Raw genomic sequence first — 16,753 nt, 5'->3', positions numbered from 1 at the left:
CTCGTGTATTTGGCCCGTGTGAGCCTTTGAGTTTGACACGCTGGCGTTCGAGGGTGTATCGGGGGTGGGCAAACTATTTGACTCGAGGGCCACCATGGGTTCTTAAACTGGACCGGAGGGCCGGAACAAAAGCATGGATGGAGTGTTTGTGTGAACGAATATAAATTCAAAGTAAAGGAGCGAAGGGGAGAGCAAGAGAATCCTCCACTCTTTCGGCTCCGCGGGCCGGATAGAACAGCCAAACGGGCCGAACGGGCCGGATCCGGCCCGCGGGCCGTAGTTTGCCCACGGCTGGTGTAGCTCCTTTGTAATCCGAACATCCTTGCTATTCTCCGTTTTAAGTAGGTCCAGGTGATGAGCCTGTGCTGAGGCTGTGAGGTTAGATATTTGAGAGAAACAGCACTGGCTCACTGTTTGCGGCAGGCCCGGGCCTATCGCGAAGGCCCTGCTTTTCTTCCTAGTTAACATGCCGTGTGGATCTTGGCTGACTCCGTGGTGACTAAAACAACAGAATTAGGATAAGGAATCGGGACCGAGTGTTTGTACTTCTCCGACTCTCCTTTCTCCCCGTGTGCAAAATAAGAACGCTGCGCTTCGCCAGCTTGACCTTCCATTTTTTAAATGTTTACGTAAGAAACAACAATATTGTCATTTTACCTAAGAGTATAGGGGTCCGTTACTGAATACGAGCATGCAAAACATCTCTTTTTCCCCACACAATCCCCTGGCACAGTGTCATTCACAAAGCGGACAATGCTACATTTCCAGCGTTTAAGAAGGATAACAGGAATAATGCGAAACACGAAAGGCTGACAATACGTTCCACGGGACTAGTTTCCAGAAACATAACTGAAATCGCACGTTCTCTCCCCACCTACCTACCTACCTACCTACCTACCAATCTCTCTACTCGTCTGTTCCCCTCCCTGCGTGTCCAGTCAGACAACAGACAGATGGACGCCACTGTGTAGGCCAGCCGTGGGCAAACTATGGCCCGCGGGCCGGATCCGGCTGTTCTATCTGGTTCTCTTGCTCTCCCCTCCGCTCCTTTACTTTGAATTTATATTCGTTCACACAAACACTCCATCCATGCTTTTGTTCCGGCCCTCCGGTCCAGTTTAAGAACCCATGGTGGCCCTCGAGTCAGAAAGTTTGCCCACCCCTGGCAGGCGCACACGCGGCTTTGGCGCATTCAGGTCACCTTTTCAAACGTTTCTTGGAAGATCTGCTCCAGAGGCTCACACCGCGCCACACCTGTGGCAGGTGCGGTGTCTCTCTCCTCCTTCTCTTTTCCTTGTGCAGTTAGTCCGTCCGTCCGACCGGCCCCGCGTGCAAGCCCTGCCCGCGGCCCGCCTCTCCTTCTCACGGAGACGCGGGGACGGCCTTCTCTGCGTTAGGCGCGGGGCCCACGGACCCCAATGGCCCGTGCTGGGAAGTAGCTCACCCCACGCTGAGAACCCGAAGTAGCTGGCAGGGCCCCCCGCTCCCTGCCTGGCCACAGATCACATTTACCCCGCGAACGTGCGGGGCCGTGATGGTGCTCCGGCGCCCCCCGGAGCCGCATGTCCTGACACACGCGGGCGTCCCTCTGAGAGGCCGCCCATAGGTCTGTTTCCTTTGTCGCTGACAGGGTTCCCGCTGATCCCCGCCTGCACGCACGCCGTGGGCAGAAGCCTGTATTACAACGACAAGTAAGCCTGCGCCCTTCCTGGTTCCTCTCGGGACGGGACGGGACGGGGACGGGACGGGCCGGAGGGAAGCAAAACCTTCAACCCCCTCCCTGTCCGCCCGCAGGTGCTGGATCAGCTCCGACACGCACCTGCTCTACATCATCCACGGCCCCATCTGCGCCGCCCTGCTGGTGGGTACCGATGCCCCCGTCTCACGCTGTCCGCGCTGTAGCCTCCTGGCCAGCGGCCCAGGGCACCTGCAGGTCCCCCCCCCCCCCCGCCGGGGCCAATGCGAGCCGGGGGGAGGGGTGCTGCTGTGTCAGCGGTGGCAGGACAGGGAAGGCGCTCATTCATGGTGGGGGGAGGCCCTGGGGACCCAGTGGGAAGCCGTTATCACGGCAAGAAGCAGGGGGCCCACAGGTGCTGGGTGTGAGGAGTGGAGGAGCTGGGCCACAGGCAGAGGGGCCGGTGCTGCCAGCCACAGCCTCGGTGGGGGTGGGGAAGAAAAGGGGAGAGATGCTCACATATCCCCCCCACCCCCACCCCGCTCTGATCTCCTGTCCCTCCCGCTGGCCAGTGCAGCAAATGGCAGAGGGTAGAAGCGGGGGGATGGCCAGGCCTCAAGAGTCGCCCAGCCCCGGGCTCAGAGCGCACAGACAGGGACAGAGCTGGGCAATGGATGGGGACAGAGAGACAGGGACAGAGGGTGGGCGCTGGGTGGGGATGGAGAGACAGGGACAGAGGGTGGGCACTGGGTGGGGATGGGGAGACAGGGACAGAGGGTGGGCACTGGGTGGGGATGGAGAGACAGGGACAGAGGGTGGGCGCTGGGTGGGGATGGGGAGACAGGGACAGAGGGTGGGCGCTGGGTGGGGACGGGGAGACAGGGACAGAGGGTGGGCGCTGGGTGGGGATGGGGAGACAGGGACAGAGGATGGGCACTGGGTGGGGATGGGGAGACAGGGACAGAGGGTGGGCGCTGGGTGGGGACGGGGAGACAGGGACAGAGGGTGGGCGCTGGGTGGGGATGGGGAGACAGGGACAGAGGATGGGCACTGGGTGGGGATGGGGAGACAGGGACAGAGGGTGGGCGCTGGGTGGGGACGGGGAGACAGGGACAGAGGGTGGGCGCTGGGTGGGGACGGAGACAGGAACCCCGCATGGCCGTGTGGGGAGGAGGACACGGCCCGGTGAAGAGAAGACTCTCATCTGCAGTGAGCGTCTCAGAGGCCGGAGTTTTCCCTTTTCTTGCTCCGTGCACATACGGGGGACACGTATGACACGCCGTGTTGAGCTGTAGCCTGAGACGGCCTAGCCGTGCGCTCTTTGTACTCAAAGAGCCCGTGTCACAGCCTGGCGCTGCCGCCGCTGGGACCTCGCAGGGCCGATGGTGCGGCTCTGCATGTCTGTGTGCGGCTCTGCATGTCTGTGTGTGCGGCTCTGCATCTCTGTGTGTGCGGCTCTGCATCTCTGTGTGTGTGCGGCTCTGCATGTCTGTGTGTGTGCGGCTCTGCATGTCTGTGTGTGTGTGCGGCTCTGCATCTCTGTGTGTGCGGCTCTGCATCTCTGTGTGTGTGCGGCTCTGCATCTCTGTGTGTGTGCGGCTCTGCATCTCTGTGTGTGTGCGGCTCTGCATCTCTGTGTGTGTGCGGCTCTGCATCTCTGTGTGTGTGCGGCTCTGCATGTCTGTGTGTGTGCGGCTCTGCATCTCTGTGTGTGTGCGGCTCTGCATCTCTGTGTGTGTGCGGCTCTGCATGTCTGTGTGTGTGTGTGTGTGCGGCTCTGTATCTCTGTGTGTGTGTGCGGCTCTGCATCTCTGTGTGTGTGCGGCTCTGCATGTCTGTGTGTGTGCGGCTCTGCATCTCTGTGTGTGTGCGGCTCTGCATGTCTGTGTGTGTGTGTGTGTGCGGCTCTGTATCTCTGTGTGTGTGTGCGGCTCTGCATCTCTGTGTGTGTGTGTGTGTGCGGCTCTGCATGTCTGTGTGTGTGTGTGTGTGCGGCTCTGTATCTCTGTGTGTGTGTGCGGCTCTGCATCTCTGTGTGTGTGCGGCTCTGCATGTCTGTGTGTGTGCGGCTCTGCATCTCTGTGTGTGTGCGGCTCTGCATGTCTGTGTGTGTGTGTGTGTGCGGCTCTGTATCTCTGTGTGTGTGTGCGGCTCTGCATCTCTGTGTGTGTGTGTGTGTGCGGCTCTGCATGTCTGTGTGTGTGTGTGTGTGCGGCTCTGTATCTCTGTGTGTGTGTGCGGCTCTGCATCTCTGTGTGTGTGTGTGTGTGCGGCTCTGCATCTCTGTGTGTGTGCGGCTCTGCATGTCTGTGTGTGTGCGGCTCTGCATGTCTGTGTGTGTGCGGCTCTGCATCTCTGTGTGTGTGTGTGTGTGCGGCTCTGCATGTCTGTGTGTGTGTGTGTGTGCGGCTCTGTATCTCTGTGTGTGTGTGCGGCTCTGTATCTCTGTGTGTGTGTGCGGCTCTGCATCTCTGTGTGTGTGTGTGTGTGCGGCTCTGCATCTCTGTGTGTGTGCGGCTCTGCATGTCTGTGTGTGTGCGGCTCTGCATCTCTGTGTGTGTGTGCGGCTCTGCATGTCTGTGTGTGTGTGCGGCTCTGCATGTCTGTGTGTGTGCGGCTCTGCATCTCTGTGTGTGTGTGCGGCTCTGCATGTCTGTGTGTGTGCGGCTCTGCATGTCTGTGTGTGTGTGCGGCTCTGCATCTCTGTGTGTGTGCGGCTCTGCATGTCTGTGTGTGTGCGGCTCTGCATCTCTGTGTGTGTGTGCGGCTCTGCATGTCTGTGTGTGTGCGGCTCTGCATGTCTGTGTGTGCGGCTCTGCATGTCTGTGTGCGGCTCTGCATGTCTGTGTGCGGCTCTGCATGTCTGTGCTCCGAGGAGAACAAGATCCTCACGGCTGTGGTCGCCCTAAAGGAGATGCTGCCACAAGCCATGAGCACCGCCCCGGAACATCATAAAACCTCACAGGAACGCCTCAGAAAGTTCCCTGGCGTGGGCTGGATGTCTACCTGAGGCTCTGACCTGTGCTGAGGAGCGCGGGGGGCGGGGAAGGGGGGGGGGCCGCGCCGGGACCGGCCTGCGGCCAGGTCATATGCGATTCAGGGCCAGGCTGGGGAGCAGGGGGGCACCCCGCCCCGAGAGCCGCTGCCCCTGCAGAGGGAGGAGCGGAGGGCGCCGCCAGGAACCGAGCAGCTCGGTGAAAAGGGAGGAAGCCATGCCCTGTGCACAGAACTCGCTGCTCTTCTGGGCCCGGGACCAGTGCGGAGCCGTCTTTCTCCGGGACCAGCCGCTCTGCTTTCATTCAGGCTCCAGCGCCCGCACACGTGCAGGTCAAGTGCAAGGTCCAGGGAGGGGCTCTCTCTATTGTTGATGAGGTCACGTGTCTGTACACAGCCTTTTACAGCTGCATTCATTGGAGTGGCTTTGGTTAATCCAGCGGTCGGCAAACTCATTCGTCCACAGAGCCAAATACCAACAGGACAACGATTGACATTTCTTTGGAGAGACACATTTTTTAAACGTAAACTTCTTCTAACGCCACTTCTTCAACATAGACTCGCCCAGGCCGTGGTATTTTGTGGAAGAGCCACACTCAAGGGGCCAAAGAGCCGATGTGGCTCGCGAGCCGCAGTTTGCCGACCATGGGGTTAAAAGAATCATATAGGTTCCAAGAGCACAGGTCTGTAATCCGTGTCTATAGAGCGTCCGGTACGCTTGCCACCCAAGTCATGTCTGTCCATCGCCATCTACACCCCCTACACCCCTCTGTCTCCCCAACCCCCTTTCCCTCTGCTGAGGACCAAGTGTGGTCTGTGTCTATGAGGGGGTGTGAGTGTGTGTGTGTGTGTGTGAGAGAGAGAGAGAGAAAGAGAGAGTGTGTGTGTGTGAGTGTGAGTGTGTGTCTGGTTGTTGATCAATAAGATTTCAGCTGCCACAGGTTTCCTTTCTGCCTTCCGCTGTCACATGCCTCGTGCTGAGCGGGTGCAAGTGCTGAGCGGGTGCGGGTGGAGGGGTCAGCACCCCGGAGGCCCGCTGAGAAGGCTGCGGGAGATGCACGGAGTCCGGCTCCCTGGAGTTCAGGGCCGCAGCCCCTGGAGGCGGGAGGGGGCAGAGAACACAGACCACAGGGGAGCTGTGACTTGGCTGGGAAAGGAGAGGGGAAGTGACATCCAGGGGGCGGGGCGTATGTCCGCCGAACTGTCTGTTTTCTGGGAAACGTGGTTAGCCACACGATACTTTTCAAGTTTGACGTCTCCCTTCCAACGAAAACGTTTTCTCTTGGGGAAAATTATTAGCACACAGTACATAGGTAATTACAGAAAGTGATTCACATAACAGAAGGCCCTGTGGATGCCAATTTTTTTTAAATCTCTAGGATGACGTAGATGGAATGTCACCTAGTTCAAATGTGGGATTCAGTCTAGTCTAAGGATAAAAAGGATGTCAGTTCTATTTTGGAGGAGTGTGAGGATTATTACAAAGAAATAAAAATTAAAAAAAAAAGAAAGGATCGACCAAAAAGATGAAAATGGTTATTAGGTGCAATTCTATTTGCAAAGTACCTGATAGGGACCCCCGGACCCTGATACAGGAGAGACACGTGAAAATTAGAACTTGTTAAAAATAAACCTTCCCATTGTCTGAGCTGAGACTACTTAAAAGCTTCAGTCTTTGAACCAAAATAAAACTTGGAAAAAAAGAATTGCCCAAGAAAAGGAGCTGAGAAAACACTCCGCTATCCCTCAGCGGAGTGTGCTCCGCGATGACGCTGCCATCGTTTTACTGCTCTCAGACCCACGTCCTTTAAAGCCGACGTACCCGTTACATTAATAAATGAACCTTCCGGAAATACAAAGCTTGTCCTGTTCCTCGACACTGGAAGTACTCTGCCAGTGCAACGCCAAAGAGCCCTCATCCGCTTCTCCCGCCCAGCGTCAACATCGGGACCACGTGCTCTCAGAAACGATGGGAGACGCTCTCCGCTGCTCACGGTGTAGTTCACCGCCTTCCCTAGCACGTGACCAAACTTCACCGCCTTCCCTAGCACGTGACCAAACTTCACCGCCTTCCCTAGCACGTGACCAAACTTCACCGCCTTCCTTAGCACGTGACAACACTTCACCGCCTTCCCTAGCACGTGACCAAACTTCACCGCCTTCCCTAGCACGTGACAAAACTTCAAGTGCGAGCCCTTGATTCCCACTTGGCTGAGAGTTGTTGTCAAAAAGAGGGTGTTGGATTTTGGTGATCCCACTTCTAGGAATAGATCCCAAGAATCCAGAAACCCCCATCCAAAAGGACATATGCACCCCTATGTGCATAGCGGCGCAATTCACCATCGCTAAGATCTGGAAACAGCCCAAGTGCCCGTCAGCAGATGAGTGGAGTAAAAACCTGTGGCACATCTCCACCACGGAATACTGCGCTGCGGTAAAAAGGAAGGAACGCCTACCATTTGCAACAGCATGGAGGGACCTGGAGAGCATTATGCTAAGCCAGCGGTCGGCAAACTCATTGGTCAACAGAGCCAAATACCAACAGGACAACGATGGAAATGTCTTCGGAGAGCCACATGTTTTAAACGTCAACTTCTTCTAACGCCACTTCTTCAACATAGACGCGCCCAGGCCGTGGTATTTTGTGGAAGGGCCACACTCCAGGGGCCAAAGAGCCGCATGTGGCTTGTGAGCTGCAGTTTGCTGACCATTGTGCTAAGCGAAGTAAGCCAGTCGGAGAAAGATAAGTATCGCGTGATCTCACTCATTTGTGGAATCGAATGAACAACATAAACCGATGAATAAAAATAGACCCAGAGACAGAGAAGCACCGATCAGACCGTCCAGCCTCAGAGGGACGGCAGGGGAGGGTGGTGGTCGGGGGGAGAGATCAACCAAAGGACTCATGTGCGGAGACACGGACAGAGATGGAGGTGGTGAGGGCCTGGGGGGGGGCGGGACTGGAGAGGGCTTGGGGGAAGTGGGGATTACGTAATACTTCCAACAATAAAGATTGACTGAAAACAAAACTTCGGGTTCGGTTTTGAAATCACAGAGGACGTGTGTCCTGGCGTGTCAGTCTGGGCGCTGCTGCTGCGTGCGGCCCTCTCCAGGCGAGGGGCTGCCACGCGCGTCCCCTCCTCCCCCAGGTGAACCTCTTCTTCCTGCTGAACATCGTGCGTGTTCTCATCACGAAGCTGAAGGTCACGCACCAGGCCGAGTCCCACCTCTACATGAAAGCCGTGCGGGCCACGCTCATCCTCGTGCCGCTGCTGGGCATCCAGTTCGTGCTGCTCCCGTGGCGCCCCGAGGGCAGGCCCGTGGAGGAGGTGTACGACTACGTCATGAACATCCTCATGCACTACCAGGTGGGTGACCTGCCGGGCGGCGGGGGCGGCGGGGGGGGGGGGGATGGGGGGTGGGGGGCAGCGGGGGATAAGGGGGTGTTGAGGGGGGCGCAGAGGTGCGGCCATCTGAGCAGTGAGCGGGTTCCCAGGGGGCGCGCCCTGGCGGGGGGCACCTGGAGGGCGCGGTGCTGACCCTGCACAGGTGTCACCTCCGCCCACCCAGGCCGCGCGCGGTTACACGACGGGCCATCTCTGCTCCGCTCAGAATCAGATGATTCTGTTTTCCTTCCACAGGGTCTTTTGGTCTCGACAATCTTCTGCTTCTTCAACGGAGAGGTATGGTGGTTGATGGTATTCCTTTGGTGGGTTCATAGGAGCAGCATTTTTGGTTTTTTTTCTCTAAAAAGAACAAACCAAGGAAAGCCCGTGAGACAGGACGGTGACCCCCAGGAACAGCTATTCCACATACTGTTCCCGGGGACAGAGGACCGTCGCGTCTCTGCTCAGGCGGCAACTCTCCTTTCCCGAGCTCGGGTCGCTTGGGAGGTCAAGGCCGGGGACACAGTCAGCCTCACGCTGAGCTACTCGGTCGGGGGCTCTTATTTCCCGGGTCTGGGGCCCGCCTTTGGGGTGACCCTGTGCACTGCGGCCGCTGGCCCGCCCTAGCCCCGCAGGCCCGCACAGCCCGCACAGGAAGGGGAGCTGGCTCGTGTTCTTCTCCGCTTTTCCCTGGCTTTGGTTTGTTTGTTTTTCATTGCCTGGTCCACCACGTGTTGTTTGGCAGCGGCTTTATGGTAGCGACAAGAGCATCTTCAAACAGGAGACCCGCGGGTATATAGGGAGGAGCCGCCGTGGGGCAGGCCGGGGGGGCCCAGCGTCGGGTTGGAAACACAGCAGCGTCGTCCTGGACGTTTCCGTGTGTCCGCCCAGGGCCGTCCTGGCGGGGGGGGCGGGGGGGGGGGCGCATTCTGGCCCCCGGCGGTGCTCGGTGTCTCACGCGCATGGGTGCGCCGTCCTTCGAGCGCCACCGGTTCGGCTCTGTGTGTTCCTGATCCACGGGACGGATTTTAACCTGCTGGAGGCTTCTGGCACATTCTCCCAAGTTCAGAACTCCAGGCGGCCGCTGAGCGAGCCGGGGACGCTCGGTAACGGTGAGCTCATCGCGGAGCTTCGGGCGGAGGACACATGGAAGCAGTTAGCATGACCTTAGAGGACCGGTCCCTCCAGACGAGTCAACGCTGGCCATCGTGTGCATCTTTAGAAACAGTTAGATATCGCTTTCTTTGGCTTCCTGTTTTACTTCTTTTTTCTCTTAGCAAAGAGTGAAACTTCAAGTTTGGTTTTTTTTTAAATTCAAGCGGACAGATGTTTTAATTTGTGGACAGAGGTATTTGCTTCCTATAGTGACTTACTCATGATGGGATGCAGAACTGTCCGACAGTAGACTACAGTTAGTATCGCTCAGTGGTACTGCCAGGGTTCTCTCTAGAGGGCCAGGTGACTGTTTGCTAAAGTCGGTGAGAAGTAGAGACAGGACACGCAATCAAGGAAAATAGATAAATCATTTTTTTAAAATATATTTTATTGATATTTTACAGAGAGGAAGGGAGAGGGACAGAGAGTTAGAAACATCGATGAGAGAGAAACATCGATCAGCTGCCTCCTGCACACCTCCCACTGGGGATGTGCCCACAACCAAGGTACATGCCCTTGACCGGAATCGAACCTGGGACCCCTCAGTCCGCAGGCCGACGCTCTATCCACTGAGCCAAACCGGTTTCGGCGATAAATCATTTTTTATAATAAAATTCCAAGTAGCAATTGTATGTACCACGATAAACGTAATGTTGTAGAAGCTGAGTTAGACGATGCTGTTTGCTGCCTACGTGGGACTTCATCGTTAAACATAGGTGAGAGGGATGCGGACGACAGGCAAAGAACGTGTTAAGTATGAAGACATACCTCTGCATCGGCAGAAACACGTGTGATTTTTGTAAAGGGAAAACTGAAAATGTACAAAACATAGTCACTAGTAAAATATTGGGTGATAGGAGGCAGCATGGGATAAAAGCACGGATGGTGGCAATGCATTTAAACCCCAAGATGCCACTGGGCTCTGGATGGGTGCCTTGGCCAATACCCTAACCCTACAGGAAATAAAGCAAGCACCTCACACCCGTCTCACGAGGACTGAGGGAAGCGAGGGATGTAAGCTTTTAGCACCGTGGTGCGTACTCAGTACATGCTAGATTCCTTCTTAGGTTTGTCAAGTCACTCATTTTCAAAAATATTTTCAAAAAGGGAAACATTAACCCTATTGGAGTGAAATCTCAAATGGGCCCTTTAACTTAGGGACAGGTGCCCAGGGACTGTCTGCTCTCGTGGCCAGCACTGGGTCACACTCTGTCTGTGAGCAAACGGGACGCGGCTTTCATCCGCCGCCACGCCCTCACCCTGAGAACACTTTGGCAGCGAGAAGTTTCAATCTTACAAAACCCGTGAGCCAAGTCGTTGCCAAATCTTTCAGTTCCTCCCCATGTGCAACAGCTGTCCCCGGCTCTTGGCCTCTGAAGACGTAACCCCTGCTGTGCCTGATTCATTCTCGTCTTGAGAAATACCATCCTCCGCCCTTATTGTCCCTCTCTCCGTCTTTCTCACTCTCACAACACGGAAACGCAGCTGCCAGATCCGTGGTGCGTGGCTCCAACGATGTCTGCTTCTTACAATCTTCCTCAAAGCATCCGTTTCCCTCTTGCGTTCCACGTTAGGTCGAATCGCTTGCTTTAGCTCAGCATCTCTGCTTTTGTTTTACTCCCACATGCGATGGATCCCATGTGTCAGGCAAAACGTCTATTTGCATTTCTCACTGGTGAAATGACGGAGGCCTGACAAGTGCTCGGGCCACATCCTCTCATCCCATCTCCCGTCCACGCGGACAAAAATGCACACCGTTTGCATAAACCAGGAACTCCAGTCACAGCAGGGCCCCGGCCGGTGAACAGCTACAACACTTGAGAGTAGTTATTTTTACAAAGTCAACAAAATCGTGTTGAGAACAACAGGACCCAAATTCTGTAATGAGAACTGGGTAGGATTTTTTATGCAGCTCTATTAAACTTCTTTTCATTGGTTTGGGTTGAGTAACAGCCTTGGTTCCTTATCAGCTGCTAAGGGGTATGCAGGGTTGTAATAGAATATTCTAAACAGTTGGCCTTGCCATTTATATAACACTCACGTGAAACCATGGAAAACGTTTTAATATCTTTAATAACATCAGGCTGTCTCCCCATCCAGTGGCAATTTTCCTTGTTATCTTTCCCTATTAAATTTTTCTAATTAAAAGTGGCCACTTCAATGTCCTGTTGAACGGGTGTGAAATTGTAGTAAAGGAAGCAAATGAAAAGCATCACGTCTTCATGGAGGATAATATGCACAAACAGAAGCCTTCAAGGCCTATAGGGTTAATCAAGCTCATTGCTAACGTCCACGGGGCGTGTGTGTGCGTGTGTGTGATGACAGGAGCCAGGGTGCTGATCTTAATCAAGGCAGTTCGAGAGCAAACAGTCAGATAGTTCAAAAACCATTTCGGCTTTTGGAGTGTAAGCTTTCCTCTGAAGACTCTAAGAACTGCGTTCTCAGCTAAGGTGTGACTTCCTGCCCGTTTCCCGGTGACATTTAGTAGAATAGTTCATACTCAGTTGCATTCTACTTCCTTCCACTCAGAAACTGTACAGTGACCGTCTCCAGTCAGTCCATCCCTTCGAAACAAACTCACTGAGGGGGCTTGAATTAGCATGAGAATCAGATGCTCAGACTCTCTTTGAGGAAGTATTCAAAGGGGGTCAAGGAGTAGGGGAGCTTGAGGAAGAATATATATATCAGAGAGGAAAAGAGAGGGAGGGAGAGATGGAAACACCCGTGATGAGAGAGAATCATGGATCGTCTGCCTCCTGCACACCCCACGCTGGGGATGGAGCCCGCAACCCGGGCATGTGCCCTGACTGGGAATCAAGCCGTGACCTCCTGGTTTGTAGGTCGATGCTCAACCCCTGAGCCACACCAGGCTGGGCAAGGAAGACTGTTTAAAGCTGTGCATGCTTTGAAAAGACACAGATCAGGTCACTGGAATGTGGCTGAGAGACTTAGAACGAGAAACAGATGGCCCCCAAGCCAGTCTCCTCTCTCCTCAGACACCTGGTGTCCAGTGGGAGGGGAGTCCTGGGCCCTCGGACCCAGTCTGAAGGAAATCAACCAGTCGTATGCTCAGTTAACACCACAGTCACCGTGGTATTGCCTGTCTAGTTCTTCTCAACACTCATCTCGTCTGTAATGATCTGTTCGGGACTTTTTCCCTCCAGGGAGTGAGCTCCGTGAGGACAGAAGCCCTGCTCTCTTTCCACCCCCAGAATGTAGTGCAACCCCTGGTGTACGCTAATCACTCAGTACAAGGTTGTGCTGCTGCTGGAGATGATGATGATGATGATGATGATGATGATTTATATTCCCTGTACTCGTATTTCTTTTTCTTTTATCTCTCGTCCCTCATTTATACTCTCACTCGTCATCTCATTCTGTTTCTAAAGACATTGTTATAAACTCCAAAGCTGCACACACAAGTCTGTAATGGCATCTGTATTGACTATTTGTTTTACAACAATGCGTTCATAGTCATTAGGGAAGCTTCAAAATTAAGGCATGGGAAGGAAAATATCAATGGAAACGGCAAGTACAGAGTAAGAGTAATGATCCCCTAACACAAAGATGGTTCACTCCGTTTAATTTTTTTAATTAGATTTAAAAAGTGGGGCTGGGTGTGTGGGTGGAGAGAGATTATCCAATAACTTGTATGCCTCTCTGCATGACGCATGGACACAGGCAGTGGTGTGGTAGTGAGGGCCTGGGAGAAGGGCGGGTGGGAGGCGGAGGGGGTCAGTGGGGAACAAAGATGGAACGTCTGTAATTCTTTCAACAATAAAGGTAATTTTTTAAAAAGAAAGGAAGAAGGTAATACTATTCACTAATATTAATGCCTTTTTTAAAGCCTTTCTATATGACTTATGATGTTACACGATATCTTCATTTCAAAAAATGGACTGCTCCTGTTCTTTCTGTTTCCTCTTGATTGACAGGTTCAAGCAATTCTCAGGAGAAACTGGAATCAATATAAAATCCAGTTTGGAAGCAGCTTTGCGCACTCGGACGCCCTCCGCAGCGCGTCCTACACGGTGTCCACCATCAGTGACGCGACGGCGTACAGTCACGACTTCTCCAGCGAGCACTCAAATGGGAAGAGCATCCAGGACATGGAGAGCGTTGTCTTAAAGCCGGAGAAGCTAAATGACTATATTTTACAATAGGGGCGGGACTGTTCAACCACAGGGTGCCACTCAGCTCACGGACTTAGATCCATGACTTCAGAACCAGAAGACTTCGATATTACGTGAATTTCTCGATTGCCACAAAGAACCCTCCTATGAATTCAGTATTTGGCCTTTGTTTTGTTTTTTAATGTATATATAATTAATTTCAGTTAGGAAGGCAGAGAGAGAGAGACAGAAACATCAGTGATGAGAGAGAATCCTGGATCAGCTGCCTCCTGCAGGCCCCACACTGGGGATGGAGCCCACAACCCAGGCCTGTGCCCTGACCGGGAATTGAACCCTGACCTCCTGGTCCATGGGTTAGTGCTCAACCCCTGAGCCACGCCGGCCAGGCTCCGGTCACTTGTTGATCCGTGTTTAGCAGCTGGCTTTATGGGGTGCGGGAGCCCTGATCTGGAGCGTCTGCGGCGTCTGTGGTGTGACAGTCCCACTGCGCTGATGTCAAGCCGCCAGCCTGACGTCACTGACCGTGGGGTTGGGAAGAGATGGCTCCCAGAGCCGGGGCTGGAGCCGGCCAGTCCGCACCCTGCCTGCCCTCCCAGAGGACGGAGCGGCAGCTGCATCTACGCGGTGGGCACAGTCTACTTCTGCCGCCCAGAGAGACCTGGGTAAGGCCGCAGCCCTGGAGGGAAACCGCCTTCCACTGGTTGTGTAAACACTGCACTCCCCTCTTCCTGGGGGACGCTGATGATTTCTTGTCCGGAGAGAATTCTACCCTTGTTGGCGTCTGCCCTTTCCATTGGACACGGAGAGCTTATTGTTCCCGTTGGCTGACCTTCTTCTTCCCAAGAAAGCGGAATTCCTGCCGCGTCCCCATGTGCAGCTACACCCGTCCCACCCGTGTCATCCCGTGTTCGAGACGTGCTAAGTAAATAGTAGGTGTGACATGCAGCCCTACTTGGGGTCATTAGGGAGACGTCTTGGGTGACACCACAAAACGCTCATCAGCTAAGTTGCTGCCCTGCTCCTTCCCTATCTAACCACAGGATGGGGGGCGGTTTCCCTGTATCTGTAAACAAAGACTTCCCCTTCCGTCTCTACTGTGTAGACAAATTAGCAAGTGTTTTACATCAAGAAGATCAGTGAAGGGTTTCTTATCTCCTTGGAAGTTTATAAAAAAACATGTTGTGAACGATGAGCTTGTAAATACTCGGTTATTCTATGTTACAGCCTCAACACAAATCCGTAACGTCGCGATGTATGCATCTTCATATCTGATACTGTGTCTGGGCTGATTTTGTAATAAGATAGAGTCTGGAATTTTACATTTGCTGAATGTATTAAAGACAACCAGATACCAGCATCAGAAGTTTGACAGCAGAAATATTGATAAGATGGAAGATATTTATTAAAAACAAACTCAAGACCCTTGTTTTCTTGAACATATTGACTTGGTGTCTCATACCACAGTAGGTATGGTTGACATTTCTCTTTTTGTGTTGACAATGAACTTGCATTCTAATCCAGAAAATATAAGCAACTCCTACTGTAATACATGCCGGTTCACTACTCTTGTGGGTTTAAGCCCACTAAAATATTAATTCCCTGACTTATCCTATGTGAAGGTGTATGGCTTTTGAATTGATCCAAGCTATTTTAAAAATATAGGAATACAATGTATATCAACATATTAATATTTTAAGAGAGCTACAATAGATGACACAAGTCGGTGAAAGATTTGAATACAGCATCAGGAGGAATTGCTGGCAGGTGTTTAAGGAATAGTTACACTGAGATGGAGGGAAGTGTGGCTAATGAGTTAAAGGGGCGTTTAAGTGCGATTCCGTTTCTCTAATGCTCTTTTTTACTGAAACGGCCGACAGACAAAAAGCATCCATCAGTGAAAGTCAGTTTGAGGGAGGAGACATCACTACCTCGTGTATGTCTACAGTGGGTCAGTCACGGAACAAGGATTAAACTGGTGACTTCGTCTTCCGAGGGTGTTTAAGGTAATGCTAGCTGATCATGTGACGCTTTCTATGTCAATAGATGGTGAGCTCAGAAATCATTGGAAATGCTCCAGAATAACTATCTAAGTAGTAAGAATGAACATATTAAATGGTCTGGCCGACGCATTCATAAGGTGCCCATCTGTATATGTTCAGATTGTATTGAGTTAGTTCAGATTGGTGGACCTCACAGCAAGCTCTTAGAAAAGGAACTCGGGCTGTGCTGGACACTCTGCTGCCTCAATTACACGGAAATCCCTCCGCATTAACTCACTTTTCGCTACTTAAAATTCAAAGGCAGATCCAGACCCTCCGCTGACCCTGTTTGCATACGTCAGCATTCTAGACAAACAGTTCAGTCTCAACCACAAATGACAGTAGAAAATGTCACCTTATCAGCTAGTATTATACTGAATTATTCTACAATTTTCAGGTATTTTTTGTTGTGCTCTTATTAATTTTAGATCGGACTTCCTGTAGGTACAGGCTTTATCTATTGTACAGTTTTCAATTAATCCGTGTTAATTTTGTACCTGTATTTTTTTAGGGATAATATTTTTAAATATTAGACTTCTCTAAAGCTGAATGGCTAATTAAGATCACCTTTGTATCTTACTCATAAAGAAAAGGTATAATTGATATTTTTAAGAGTAAACTTTTTTTGGTGTCTAAAAAAAATAATTTTGGGAATCTCTAACTTTTAAAATGTACACTGCTATTTTTCTGCAAGTGCTTGTGAAAGTCACATTGTAATTCTTTGAAAAGTCTAGCCTGTCATTTCTTTTCTAAAGCTCTTTTCTAGTGCATTTATTCATAAAATATCCATTCTGTAATTTAGTGGTAGCTGTAGTGCTGTATTTATTGCTTAGTAATTTTTTAAAATGTGAACTTATTTTAATTTTCTCTTGGTTTTAGTCTGCTAATAGAAACCATCATTTCTTTGATCTGTAAAACTTACCCAAGATATTTGATCAATTAAAACAACTCATGTTATGCCTACTTAATGTATATCTCTCTATTTTGATTGTATGAAAATATTAAAGTTATGAGTTAAAGATGAGTTTCACTCATGTTTACTGTGGTACTGAAAAATCTAACTTATAAACATAATTCTTTACAGCAATCAGTGAAATACTTCTTAAAATCCCTCACTATAACGCTATTACCCTCTTTGAAGTCTTCATTAAACCTATAAATCACTGCACAAATTCTATTTTTAGAAGTTATGAATTTGGTTTTTTGGTAAGAAAATTTCAAATAAACTACAATGTATGCAAATTCCTTTCTAGACAGAAAAAAAAGGATGCCCATAAAGAGGAAAATGTGCAAGGATTTGTATTTCTTCATTATATTACTAGAGGCCTGGTCCATGAAAATTCACGCATTTGGGGGGGGTGGGCCTCAGCC

At 51.8% G+C, this 16,753-nt stretch overlaps 1 protein-coding gene across 1 annotated transcript in view; it reads left to right on the top strand.

Annotated features, from left to right (window-relative positions):
* Positions 1 to 16,405, top strand: part of CALCRL (calcitonin receptor like receptor) — an 81,618-nt gene extending 65,213 nt beyond the window's left edge. The window contains exons 11-15 of the mRNA XM_080668894.1: positions 1,631 to 1,691; positions 1,795 to 1,861; positions 7,819 to 8,037; positions 8,311 to 8,352; positions 13,146 to 16,405. Of these exons, the coding sequence (XP_080525020.1) occupies positions 1,631 to 1,691; positions 1,795 to 1,861; positions 7,819 to 8,037; positions 8,311 to 8,352; positions 13,146 to 13,373 (617 nt within the window). The 3' untranslated portion in view covers positions 13,374 to 16,405. The remainder of the gene's footprint in view (positions 1 to 1,630; positions 1,692 to 1,794; positions 1,862 to 7,818; positions 8,038 to 8,310; positions 8,353 to 13,145) is intronic.
* The last annotated feature ends 348 nt before the right edge of the window (positions 16,406 to 16,753 follow it).

This window comes from Plecotus auritus (genome assembly GCF_963455305.1).
Source record: "Plecotus auritus genome assembly, chromosome: 5".
Classification (NCBI taxonomy): Eukaryota; Metazoa; Chordata; class Mammalia; order Chiroptera; family Vespertilionidae; genus Plecotus; species Plecotus auritus.
The sequence above is the reverse complement of the archived record's forward strand: the minus strand, read 5'-3'. Positions and strand labels throughout refer to the sequence as shown.